This window comes from Alligator mississippiensis, chromosome 1, assembly GCF_030867095.1.
Source record: "Alligator mississippiensis isolate rAllMis1 chromosome 1, rAllMis1, whole genome shotgun sequence".
NCBI lineage: Eukaryota > Metazoa > Chordata > Crocodylia > Alligatoridae > Alligator > Alligator mississippiensis.
In genome coordinates this window covers 408,346,318-408,360,500 of record NC_081824.1, presented here as the reverse complement: position 1 = coordinate 408,360,500, position 14,183 = coordinate 408,346,318, and the positions used below count along the sequence as shown (strand labels likewise).

Genomic DNA, 14,183 nt, shown 5'->3' with positions numbered 1-14,183 from the left:
CAGTTAGTTCTGTATACTCAGAGCCTTTTTATTAAATATCATTTTTAAACTAGGTATAGAAGAATGAGAATATGGAGATAACATTAAACATTCATTGGAAAGTTTATTTTTAAAGGTGACTTTTTGGAAATTAATTTGACTCAATTTAGACATATAAAGCATAGTAACTCTTTTTCTATCTCTAACAGGGCAGTATGTTCCTTACAAGGCGGTTGGGTTTGGTTTGGTTTGTTTGTTTGTTTGTTTGTTTGTTGCTTAGACTCCTGCCACACATTACACTTAAGATGCGATTTCCAGTTAATCACATATTAAGTTGTAACCCGGCTACACATTCAAGCAATTAATGGTATCATAAAATAAGAAATAAGCCACAAAGTTATTCCACAAAAAACGTGTTATAACTTTTTGACTGGTTCCTCTGACACCATTAATAGACTGTGTGGCCAGGTGCACCCCCATGGCTGTGAGTCCTATCAGCTGATGGGGGGTTTCCAGACCTCGAAGCATACCATGGGCTCACTGCCATGGGAGCTTGCTACTTGTTGGTGCAGGGGGAGCCTGGGAACATTGTCCTGGGCTCCCCCTGCACCAGGAATAAGATGTGTTGGGATCTGATGCTCTGTCCTACAGTCGTGCCTCCTGCCATACATGTGTGACATGGCTAGAAGTGCAGTTATGTGGATTATGCATTAGATCCCATCACACCTTTACCTGAACATGTGGCAGGGGCCTTAAATCTGCAGTTGGTTTGGAAGGGACTGGCTGAGCAAAGCCCACCTGCAGAAGCCAGGGGGCAAAGCCTGCCTGCAGAAGCCAAAAGACTAGGTAACCAACTTATATTGTTTTACAGTTTTTCCTCCTCCCCATGATTATATTGCTCCACAGGAGCAAGTTGCTATAGTCTGCTTCTCTCCATTACTAAACAGTAAGAGTTGGTACAGGGTAGTAAGTAGAAGCTAAAGACACTAAACCATTTCAACAAGTATTTGCGTTGTGTGCGTGTGTGCGTGCACGTGCACACACATGTGTGGTTAGTGAAAAGAATTAATTCCCACTTGACAATTACTTAGGACAGGGAACAAGTTTGTTAAAAGTATTAAGAGAATTTAACTTACCCAAATAAGGAAACTGATATGCAAGCAAACAATCAGTGGTAAATAGAAAAGTAAAAAAGGTGGTAGAAAAACTGACGTGGAAAATTTTGCTGGTCAGCCTAGTTCATGAGACAAATCCAGTAGCTGTTGCATAAACTCAGTGAGAGAGGTTTTTTTTTTAGCCTGCTTTCAATCTAAGCCTTTTCTAAGGCTTAGAAACTTTTATCTGCCCAGTGCAGATAAAAACTTTAGGTAAGGGAAGTATATGTAAAATTGCACAACCTGAATGGTATCATAACATATGTATAGCTTATGATAAGAAATTAAGATACCTGAGTAATATCTTCTTAATTATACACTTGGGCTAAGTACAGATATTCAAAAAGCCTGAGCCTAAACTGATTCAGTCTTTGTAAGTTAGTCTGACTTGCATAGACTGAACCGATTTGCAAGTGAGTAGACATTCACTTTTGAATCAGGAAATACAGGCACATGCCTACAGTGGCTCAGACTAGAAGCTGGGGGGTGCTACAGTGAACCCTCCCTTTCCTTCCATAGCAGCCACAAGGCTGGAGGGAAACTGACTTGGGGAACATGGCCAGGCCCTTGGCAGGCCACTAAGTATGATTGGGGAGGGGTTTAATCCCCAACCCTGGCCTGCAGGAACCCCAGCCAGGGTGTGCCTGGAGCGGGAGGGGGAAGCAGCCCTTGCCAGGCTTGTCCTGGGGTGGAGGGGTGGCCAGAAACTGTGCAGTGGCAGAGGCTGGCAGGGCAGTTCTGTTCCCCTCACCTCCAGCTGCAGCTCCTATTCCTGCTATGCTGCACCGCTTCACCGGGGGGCGGGGAAGTTTCATCCTGGTGGCTTCTGCTTAGCGCACGGAGCTCTGGCTCCAGTTCCCGGCTGCCTTCCTTTCACTCCTCCTGCTTGTAGGGGCTGCTCATTGCACTGGGCAGACGGAGTGGGTGGAAGTTGACCAGGAGCTGGAGTTTGAGCTCCATGCACTGGGCAGAAGCCACTAGGATGAAACTTTCCTCCTGCCCACCCAGAGCAGTGTGGCAGGGACAGGGATGGCAGCACAGGCAACCGGAGGCAAGGCAGGTAGAACAGCCCTGCCAGCCCCAGCCAGCACATAGCTTCTGGTGTGGCTACTGCCGGCTGGGTGCTGCACAGTGATGGACAGGGGGCATTACGGTGGTGGCTGCGGGCACACTAGCCCCTGCAGTTGGCAGCTGCCGAACTTCTGGCTTGCTGGTGCCCCCAAACCAGGCTGGGCAGCCATGGGCATGATTAACATGGCCCACACTGTCAGTCTGGCTGCCAAGGCAACCACCTACAGCTGCAGTGGTGTTGCTTCCGTGCTGCTGCCCAGCCAGCTGCCGCCCAGCCAGCTGCCATCCATGCGTATTGGGCTGGGCTGTCACAGAGCCGCAGCCGGCTGAGAAGGGCCCTACCCCAGCAACCTGTGCCAAGCCCTTCCCAGCCAGCTGCAGCGCCATGGCAGCCCAGCCCAGCCTGGGAGGGGAGCCTGGAGCAATCTGGGAGCACAGGTCCTGTGACCCCAGCTTGAGCCGCAGGTGGCTGGGAATGGCCTGCCCGCCCTGAGCCAGCCTCTTCGTGCACGCCCTCAGCAGTACCCGTGGCCTGGCCTAGCTCAGCCTCCAGCCTCAGCCCCAGGCAGATGGTGGGGCCATGCCCGCTGGCTCTGGCCATGCCCCTGTCCCTGCTGCTAGAGCGGTCCTCTGGTGGGAGAGGGGAGTGGAGAAGAATAAACCACCTCCCTGCCCCTTCCCTTAAGCGGCTGTGCCAGGCCAGCATCTGGCCATGCCCCTGCCCTGGCTAGAAAGCAGAGGGGTAGGGACAGCCCTGCTTTCTGGAGCAGAGAGCACAACCCAGGGCTGAAAAGCACACTGGGATGCTGGGGGACTCTGATTTAACTTAAACCAGGAAGGTGTCTGAGACACAAGTTCCATAAACTGGTTTGACCGAGATCAGTTAAGTCTGATGCTACATTCATACAGGTTTATCTTAAACCAGTTTTGGCTATTTTGAAGCTGGTTTATGTGCACTAAGCTTTTGTTTTGTTATGGGTTTAAACCAGTTTCTGCTCTCTCAAACAGGTTTATGTGTAACTTCTGTCCCAAGGTTTAACAGACTTACTTAAGCTAGTGGGAAAATGCTTTTGGAAAATGTAACTCTGCCATCTTACATTTTGGACCATGTGTTCTGCTTTCTTGGAGAACTGTTAGTGCTATAATAAATATTGTGTTGCTACAATAAGATTAAATGCTGTATTTATCAACAGAACTACCTGTGGGTTGTAATTGCCACTCAAGAATATTTAATTTAGCAACAGCAACAAACCAATTTTAAAACCATGTACCAGTAAATTATGGCCTTTTTAATATTTAACGTATTAAAAGTTACAAACAAACCAATCTTAATATTCTCCAATAATATTGGGCTGGTTGTACAAAAAACAGGCCTCCTAAAATTTAAATTTTTTAAATTAAAAATTAAGAACTAGATTAAAATGACGTTTAAGTTCCATGACTTTTACTTCTATTACTTTCTCTGATTCAACTTTGTGATACAATTCTTTGGCAAAATAAACTTGGGGTAGTAATAGAACTATTCATTTTCAGTGTTAGAAGAGAAAGAAGGAATTCAGGAGTCCATTCCATAAACCACATTTTCAGCCTCTCTTGTTCTGGGCTTAACGTATAATCTGTGTAGTTGTGATGAGTCAGGTTGTCCAACAAAAAGTGCCTTGAATCATTTTGGAGTATTGTGTGTTTCTAGGATGGTCTTTTTGTTAGTGACATTTGTTAGGTCAAGTCAGTTTGCCACAGAGGTTGATGACCATATCGGCCATCAAGTTTCTCCAGTCTCCTTCCAGTGCTTTGTATGTTTAGTGTCTTTTGTTCAAAGACCTTCTTGGCTGTGGCGCTAATATAAATATAGTTATTGATGCATTTATAGATGTTCAGAAAGACTTCCTGAGAGCTTCATAATAAAGTGGTATTTGGAAGCTGAAGGCCTCTTACTTTTTAGCAACCAACCATAGGTCTGATTGCATGCGTAGAAGAATGTTGGTCTAATAAAAGTTATTGCCTCTAGCACACTGACTAGAAGAATGTTAAAAACTTTGTGGAAGATGCACACTAAACTTTATTGTTTACTATGTTTCGAAGTCCTTCATGTTTCTGAAAGTTACATTTCCCTCTGAGTTCTAGTCTTCCCATTCAATACAGAAAGTTTAATGCAGTAACAAATTTAGTTTTGAAAGCATCTGAAGAATTCTTTTGTTCACTCTTTCTACCCTGATGTTATTTACATTTTTACTGTAGAAGAAGCATGTTACGATTAATTTAGTTAATTTAATCAGTTGCTTCCTACTAAAGGATCCCAATCCCAGTTGCCCCTTTCTTAGCCTCGGCGACAGTGGCCACGAAACCATTACGTTCACTGTTTGTCGCAAGGCAGGCAAATCAGATAACAGGGTTGAAGTTTTGGACTTCAGAAAAGCAAATTTCAACAGGCTTAGGGCAATAGTAGGGGAAACGCTGCAGGACCAGGGACAGAAGGTGAAAGGAGTGCGTGAAAAGTGGTTGATCCTCAAGGACATAATCCTTGAAGCACAAAAGAAGTCCATTCCCTTGCGGAGAAAAGGTAGCAGAAGGGCTGGTAAGCCCTTTGGCTTAATAGGGATATCCTGGTCTTTTTGAAAAAGAAGAAAGAGGCATACAAACAATGGAAGCTTGGTACAGTCCTCTGGACGATACAACAATAGCCTGCACTTATAGGGAGCATATTAGAAAGGCTAAGGTGGCAACTGAATTTAAACTATCAACAGAAATCAAGGACAATAAAAAGTCCTTCTTTAGGTATGTAGGGAACAGGAGGAAAACAAATGGAAGTGTGGGGCCATTGCTTAACAACTCAGGACAGCTGGTTACTGACACTCAGGAGAAAACTGAACTCCTGAATGACTGCTTTGGTATTTCACTGGAATAAAGGGAGAATCATACTAGATAAAGTTCAGAATGGGCAAGCTGGGAATGCCCTCCTTTCTACTGCTGACGTTGAGCTGGTGCATGATCAGTTAGAAAAATTAGACATTTGTAAGTCAGTAGGAGTGACTGAACTTTATCTGAGAGTGCTGAAGGAGCTGGCCAAAGTCATAGCGGGACCTCTGGGGAAACTCTTCCAAAACTCGTGGCGCTTGGGGGAGGTCCCTGAAGACTGGAAGAGGGCCAGTGTTGTACCCATCTTCAAGAAGGGGAGGACAGAGGACCCAGGCAACTATATAAAATTTCTATCCCAGGGAAAATCCTGGAAAAATTCATCAAGGAATCTGTGTGATTCACTTGTAGAAGTTAGGATTCTGAATGATAGCCAGCATGGCTTCATCACGGGCAGGTCTTGTCTTACCAATCTTATCTTCTATGACCAGGTAACTCGCCACCTGGATAAGAGAGAGGATGTCAACATTGTATACCTAGACTTCAAAAAGGCCTTTGATCTGGTATTCCATGATGTTCTCATGGGAAAATTGGAGGATTGTGGGCTTAATTGCTCAACAGTTAGGTGGGCAGGAAGCTGGCTTTAGGGTAGGACCCAGAGAGTTCTAATGAATGCATTTGCGTCATCCTGGCAAGAAGTGGCCAGTGGTGTCCCTCAGGGGTCCGTGCTTGGTCCAGTGCCTTTTCAACCTCTTTATCAATGGATATGGGGGTGAAGAGCTCACTGGCCAAGTTCGCGGATGACACCAAATTATGGGGGAGTGTGGTCACACTTGAAAATAGGCTGCAGATGCAGGCAGACCTAGACAGGCTGGCAAGTTGGGTGGATCAGAATTAGATGAAATTTAACATTGAAAATTGTGAAGTGCTCCATCTGGGAACGAGCAATCCCCAACATGCTTATAGGCTTGGTGACGCCAAACTGACTAACACCACAACTGAAAGGGACCTAGGGGTAATAATAGATCATAGTACAGGGGTTGTCAGCTGGGGGTACGTGTACCCCTGGGGGTACTTGAGAAGGCCCTAGGGGGGTACATGCAGTGGGTGGGGACAGAGCACTGCCACGCATCATCCCGTGGGGGGGTGGGGGAAGCTTGCACGCGGCAGCTGCTGCCACTCTACATTCAGCCATGCGCCACCCCCCACCTTCCCCAGCTCCATGTCCAACCCCCGGGGGTACACTGATCCAAAAAAGTTGAAAACCCCTGCCATAATATGAACATGAGCCATCAGTGCAATGTTGTAGCCAGCAGGGCAAACAATACTGTGGCATACATCAACCGATGCATCTCAAGCTAAACCAAGGAAGCGATTCTTTCACTTTACTCAGCATTGGTGAGACCGCAGCTGGAGTACTGCATCCAGTCCCAGGCATCGTGCTTCAACAAGGATGTGGAAAAGCTTGAGAGAGTCAATAGAAGAGCAACCTGTATGGTCAGAGACTTGCAAGGCAAGCCATACGAGGAAAGGCTGAGGGCCTTGGGTCTTTTCAGCCTAAAAAAGAGAAGGCTGAGAGGGGATTTGGTAGAAGTTTACTGCTCTATCAGGAGAATACATCAAGTACTTGGCAAACAACTGTTCACCAGGTTATCCTTGGGGAAAACCAGGAGTAATGGCCACTAACTCCTGGAAGACTGCTTCAGGCTTAACACTAGGAAAAATTTCTTCACAGTTAGGGTGTCCAGGCTATGGAATAAACTCCCTCTAGAGGTGGTGCAATCACCTACCCTGGAAGTCTTCAAGAGGAGACTGGATGGTCACCTTGCTGGGGTCACCTGACCCCAGTTGTCTTTCCTGCCTAGTGCAGGGGGGCTGGACCTGATGATCTTGCAAGGTCCCTTCCAGCCACTTACAATCTATCAATTACAATCTGTGAAATAAAGGATAATTGCAGTAAATCCACTACTGTATTTTTCAGCAGCTTTTGCATTTGTTAAAAATTAAAAAAAGAAAAACAACCAGGTACTTAATTACCCTGATCTGAAAACTGGACAACAAGATGGGTTAGTCAGTGTTATATAGAGAACTGTGGTTTCCCACGTCCAGCTCACCTATCAGCTTTTTCTAACATTTAGTAATGCGAATAGCCCAATTGTTCACAGCTCCATAGACTACAGAGGGACAGTTATTTGGGTCCCATGGCCACATAGGCAGTTGTGAGGAGCTGCCACAGGCAGCATAGCCCCCTCTCTCCCTTCCTTGGAGCCTGTGCACCCTGTGCCTTCTCCCTGCCACTGCCAACAGCCCCAGCCCCAGCCCTGGCCTGCCCTGTGCCCACTCTGGACTTGTGCTGATCAAAACGGAGCAACAAAGCCTTGACCCCGGCCTGCCCTGCCCCACGCCTGCTCCAGACCATGCGCCCACACTGAGCAGCGTAAGTGTCTGGGCACAAGCTGCTGCTTGGTGCGGAGGGAAAAGCAGCCCCTACCCCCAAAAACTACTGTTGCGGTGTCTCATCATCCTGTAAGGCACAATGATAGGATATGTTTAAAATATTGATCAGTGAGTTTTGAAATTATACAGCTAATTACCTTGATGTTAACCCTGAGATTCTCAATATTAATTTTTGCTGAAAAGGTTGAGATGATTTTGTCAAATGTTTGTTTTCAGATTTACCGTATCTGTTAGCAAGGGATTATTTTGCTCATGAGAAAAAGAATCAAGCTCTTTCTTTCCAACCTCCCACCTCTACCCAGAAGCACTAAAAGCATGGTTACCTGGATACCTGCTCTGGGGGATATGTGCAAGAAAAACACAGCAGTTAAGATAGGCTGATTTTGTTGTCTGAAAGCAAAAAGACTTAATAAAATGTTATTAGACTACTAATGGCTTCTGCACTAAATTTCTAAATGGAGTTCACTAATTCCAGTTTCATTCTATACCTGTAAAAAGGTATCTTTAAAACCAGGAACTCTCATAACAAAACCAGGAAAGCAACATGAATACTTTTTTCCTAGTTATACAATTTTGGGTCTCTGCCCACAATATATATTATATACTGAATTTATGAATTTATATAAAAGTGTATATATGTGTGTGTGTGTATATATATATAAAATTATGAAAACAGCTGCTTCAAAAAATCTGTCTAGAGGGATTTCAAACTTTTCCTCCCCTTCATCTCTATATTTGTTTTATATTTTAGCTCAACCCACCCCTCCTCCACACACACACACACACTGAAATAACAGCTAACCTAAGAGAATGTCTTGCATTGTTTCTGGTTGATTGGGAAGATTCATTACTTGTGACCCATAGGCATATGCTGTAAAAGCTTTGATAGATAAAAGGTTAAAGACATTAATTGTAGATGGAGTCAATAGTAAAAATAAATTATAATTAGTAAAAGAAGATTTGAAAAGTCATGCTGTATATTGAGCAATATATATATATATATATATATATATATATATATATATATATATATATATATATTTAGAATAAAATGTCAAATAGCTTGCTAAGTCTGGGGGAATGGGTTGTAAAATAGAATTTTAATTAATTTTTTTAAATCTGGTCCTTCAGGGTAAGAATATGCATACCTTTTAATCAGATGCAGGCAACCTAAGCCTTACAGGCCAGATCTGTCTCACCAAAACATTTAATTTAGCCTATGAAGTCTAGATATTGGTGGCATTTTGGCAATGGGGCAGTTTGGCGGCATTTCAGTAGCAGGGGGATTCTGCATCTTCCAGAAATGGCAGTCAGGTCACGTGCACACTGACAGCAATTTGGCAGCTGGGATTAGCAGCACCGCCTAGCTCAGAAGTGCTGTCCCTCCTCAGACTGAGCTGTATTATTTTGGCCCACTACTTCTGAAAATGTTAACAATCCCTGCTTTAAAGGGGAGAAGGAGTTGCTGCTTGGGAGTGTGCAATAGGTGTTACATTGTAGCTGTTACATCAGTATGGTTCTATAATAATACCCTGAGCGAAATTATTCTAACTTTGACCCTGAATGAAATGGGGTTAAAGTTGAAGCAATTTTGCTGCATTTTATCGCTACTGAAACATGTAGGCATAACAGTTACTTTGTTACGGCTCATATCAGTATCCTTGGATGTTGATACAATTGTTACAATTGCTTTTTTTATTTTTAAATGTTTCTCATTATTTAAAATTCTGATGACAGTGTTAATGGGTTATTCTTTGAAGTTAGTAATTCTATCATATACTTGTACATGCAAGAAAAGTACATGCAAGAAAACCTGAATTTCTATCACGCATGAATTGACTGAGAATGGATTTGCATTGATACTGGAAAGCTGCAGGCTGCAGCCTATCTCCATAATACACATACTTGAATTGATTCAAAAAGATTCTATGGTTACACAAAATATTTTGAAACCATATGAACTGTTTGTGTATTTTCCCCTGGCTAGTAAAATTCAGTCATAAAGGCTCTGTCGCTATAAAATATACAGGATCCTACCAACTTGGCAAAGACATAGTTTGTTGATGCTCAATCTGGCTTTCCTCACACTCCGCGCTTACACAGAGTAAGAACAGTTTGCAAATTCGAAGTACTGGATTGACACCTTTGAAGACTGCAGGTTTCTTTTTGGGCAGTTGATACCCATTTTTTAACTAATAATTTTCTAGACCACAAAGTCAGTTTTTCTTTGATAGAAGAATTTTATGTGGTAGGGATGGAGAGTAGGAGTGTGGACATTTTATGCTGCCTGTTAGAAATAATGGTCAGACAAGGGTCTTGATTTTTAGGCTCTGGGTAAACAGAATAAAACTGATTTATATATAGCTTTTAGAAGAAATTAATTTAAGTCTACCTAGCGATTCTGTTGAAGAGAAGGATATATTAAGGCCTCATTCCAGCCTCCACAGACATTTATTTTGAAGCTAGTTATTGATTCAAAACGTTGCATACACTTTATCTACAGGCTCAGGAGAAGAGGAGTTGATCTGGAAATAGGTACTATGATATGTAGGGTGACTTCTCCTTTTAGATCACTAGCTTGGAAACAATAATGTCCAGGCATCCTTAGCACAAAGGTATACAATATGTAGCCCACCAGGGTAATATCAGTGGCCTGGCAAGTTAGCCAGACTACATGCTCCAAGGTAACCCTCTATTTGAAATATTATTTGTAAGTAGCTCTCAATAGAATTGGAGTTATGCCTCTTTCCTTTGCTACTTACTAGGTGGCTTGAGAAGCTTGTTGTGCTGCTACCGTATCTGTTTCTTGCATAAGAAATGTGTAGATCTTCTACTTCTACCTTTGATTTTACCTTGTCTCCAGCATTATACATGAATTGGTGTTGTTGCCTTGTACTCAAGTTTTGGGCTGTTCTCTTTTTTCTGGAGTTTTATGACTCTGCTTTCTCTCTCTCTCTTTCTGTGTGTGTGTGTGCATGTGTGTGTGTCTATTCCTTTTCATTTCAGTTCTGTGTTTTCTGTGGATTTTACTTTCCATTTTTCATTCTCATTTTTATTCTTTACCATTATTTCTTAGCATTTTTTCCTTTCCCATTTTCCTTTCTGACCCTGTTTTTGGCCTTCTTTTCTGTAACTCCCTGTTCCTATAATTTCAGTTTTTCTTCTTGTCTTCCTTCCCTTCCCTTTCAGTTCCCCCTCTTCCTCTTCATTTCCACTGTTGTCTTCTCCCCCCATCTCTATTTCCTTCTCTTGGTTTGTTTTACATTTCTTTTCTTCTGTTCTGTCCCTCACTCACATTTATTGAAGGGCTCTTTGTTGGACAGGGCATTAGGAAATGCCTCTTTTTTAAGTGTGTGCTCTAGTAGGAGCTTGGAAGAGATGTTGAGAAGGGAAGGGACTTTAGGACATATTCCCTTTGCAGTTATATAAACAGATAAAAGCATTTTAAGGAAACTACTGCTATTAAATCCTTCTGGATATGATCCCTGAAGACTGTGCCTGTAACTAAATCTAGCCCAGGTGGTACTTTATGGGATACCTTTATTGTGCAAATTGATTGTGTGAATAAGAAAGTATTAGAAATTCAGTAATCTTCCACTGGCCAGTAATAGTGAATCTAAAGTTCAATAAACTGGACTAAGATCGTGGGAAAATGAGGAAATTTACTTGAATTATTGACAACAGGGTTCAGCATGATCTGTGGCTGAACTTTTAATTAAAAATCAACATCCCATTATTATAAACAGTTCTCACTCTCCAACATAAAGTACAATACATTCTAGATATGACACCTTATTGGATAAGCCTCAGTCTTCCAAAATGGTTCTTACTACAAATCCCCTCAAGTTTTCTTCATTTAAAGATCACCTCCATTCATAAACTATTTCCCCTACCCACCAAATAGCTTATTGGAGACTTATGACTCCATCATTTAAAAAAAAAAGTCTGATTTATTTCTAAATTACTTCAGTTGTACAGTAGGATAGCCAAGAACATTTGATTTCAGTAGAGCTATGCTGGCAGAAAATTAGAGCAACATCATGTTGATTGCATTAGTGGCATACCGCAAGTGTAATCTCAAGGCTAAATCAAAACTCTCTAAATTTGTTTTTGCCTTATTATAAATATCCACTTTGACTTGTGACTTCTGCATTTTCCTTATGTTCATATTATAAATGAAAAAGGAAAATAAATGAAAAATATTGGAAAAAACAAAATATTAAATAGCACAAATCAAAGTTTATCATTTGTCTTATTACCAAATATTTATTCATTGTATATATTTTAAAATTAATATCCATTAGTAGAAGAACATTACATTTTACTGTACAGATATATAAGGCATGAAGGATCTTTGAACAACTGTTTTTTATTGATCCCTTGAGTTGTTACTTAAAACAGATTTCACAGATGAAATTCTAGCTCAGTGGATGAGTATGTAGCATCATAGAGATGCTCCACTGTTTCTTTAAGTCTTGCTGCTGTATTGTCACTTGCTTTTTGTGTAATTTTTAAACCTGATTTTGCCTTACATATTATGTTAATATGAGTGGTGCTACCTAAATAGGATGGTACCACACAACCTGAGTTCCAGCCCTAAACCTCAAAGGGAGACGTTTAGACTTCTTCCTTTATGCATCTCCTTTCATCGCTTTTTTCATAGTAAAGTATTACCAACGCAATATATTTTACCAAAAACATATTGCACAAACTTATTGTTTCAATGCAGTTCAGTTTACTATGTTAAGAAATGCTGAGAAAAACACCTGTTGTAACTTTTTCTCTATATAGAAAAATATCTTCTATTTAATCACTGTCTAAAGGCAAGATGCTACATATGCTTACTAGTGGCTATAATGCTCTATTCCATATGTGTTCCTACTGACTCAGACATGTAAGTGTAACCTGGGCGGTACTCCAAAAGGTACCCCCTCTCCAATTGAAGGGATCAAAGCAGGTGCACAAGTGCTGTGGGAGGTGTAGGGACTCTCCTCCCCCTATAGAGCAGACCACCACTGGGGACTTAACCATATACCTTTTAATGAGGGAACAATACTGGGAACGTAACAGGCATAATCAGGGGGTATAGTGGACACCACAGTGCCCCAAGGGGGCAGGATTCAACAAAGGTTAGACACTTACAATCATTGGCAAAAGACAGGGTTAACAAAATATAAAACACAAATAGCAGAGCAAACAATACTGGTTGGGGGAAATATAAAAAGGCACAAAATACAAAATGTCAAAGGACAAAGAAATATAGGGCCTAGGTACCTGGAGGGGGAGAAAGGGGGAAAACACAATGGCTCCTTTCTACTGCAAGAGGAACTTCTCCTTGTTAGCTCACTCACCCCAAGTCACCAAAGCTGGGACTTGAAGTCAGATTTCGCAGGTGGTAGGCAGGAACACTGCCACACAGCCACCAGTGCTGGCACTGCTCCAAACTGCTAGGGGTCTTGACCTTCCTGGAGCCCCGGCCTCACGTCGAGCTGCCTGGTCTCTGATTGGAGGAGCTGGAAGCCGAGCTGGGAACCCCTCAGGTCACTGCTCAGATCCTCCTGCTGGCCACAGCCTCTTGTAGGGGATCCTGGAGCCTAGCAGGAAGCCTCTCCTGCCGGCCACACACCGTGCTGCTGAGGTTCCCACTGCTGCCTGCAGGTCCTGGTCCTTCAGGCTCTTCTGGGGCAACTGCTTCTGCCCCGCTGGCTCAGCTCTTTGAAGCTCCTTCCTTGTAGTCTCTCTCTGGTCTCTCCCTGAGTCAGCCATGCTGCCCCTTTTATTCCCCTCCAGGTGACCCAAGGGGCCAATCAGGGGACATGAGGGATGAATCTCTGGGCCCTGATTGGTGAGGAAAGGGAATCCCAAGTCCTCCAATCATCTTTTACCCCTTCAAAACCCCTGGGCCCAAATCATTACCAGATTGGTGAGGAAAGGGAATCCCAAGTCCTCCAATCATCTTTTGATCTTTCAAAACCCCTGGGCTAGGTCGCTGCCAGCTAGCCCGTCACATAAGTAAAAACTGTGCCAGGAAGTGTGAGTAGGGTGACGTTCTTAAGTTTGAGTTCAGTTTCATGTGCTATATAATACTGTATTTCTTTCTAATGTTGCTTTATTGTTGTTGAAAAAGTGTGCAGTCCGTGCGGCTACAGAAGGGAGAATCCTTGTGTTGGAAGGCTTGGAGAAGGCAGAGCGGAACGTCTTGCCAGTGTTAAACAATTTGTTGGAAAACCGGGAAATGCAGCTTGAGGATGGACGATTTCTTATGTCTGCTGAACGCTATGACAAACTGTTACAGGTATGGAAAAAACACTGTGCTGTCTGGGTTTTCCATCTCTTTTTGACTGTGAGGCCATTCTGTACTCAAAGAAAGGCCGAGTCTGCAGATCTGTGTTTGCTTGATATGTCTTCATAGTAGCAGGGTTACTCCAACTCTGCTGAGTGGATAAAGCCACTACTGCTGCCTGGCAGACAGCTGATAGTCTAAAAGCTGTTCTGAACTAAATAGGGTATGTCCCAAGGAGATGTCTTCATCTTTGCCAGGCCGTAAACAAGTTAAGTCAAAGGTTATGGGCAAAATTAGACATTTTGTAAAAGAAAGACATTCTTTTTCATAAAAGCATAGAGAAGTAAAGCAAGAGGGACCTCCAGAGCTTGAGTATCTGAAACCCT

At 42.9% G+C, this 14,183-nt stretch overlaps 1 protein-coding gene across 1 annotated transcript in view; it reads left to right on the top strand.

Moving 5' to 3' along the window:
• The window catches only part of VWA8 (von Willebrand factor A domain containing 8), a 308,581-nt gene that overhangs the window by 60,755 nt on the left and 233,643 nt on the right, over positions 1 to 14,183 (top strand). The window contains exon 5 of the mRNA XM_059724552.1: positions 13,642 to 13,809. Coding sequence (XP_059580535.1) covers positions 13,642 to 13,809 — 168 coding nt within the window. The remainder of the gene's footprint in view (positions 1 to 13,641; positions 13,810 to 14,183) is intronic.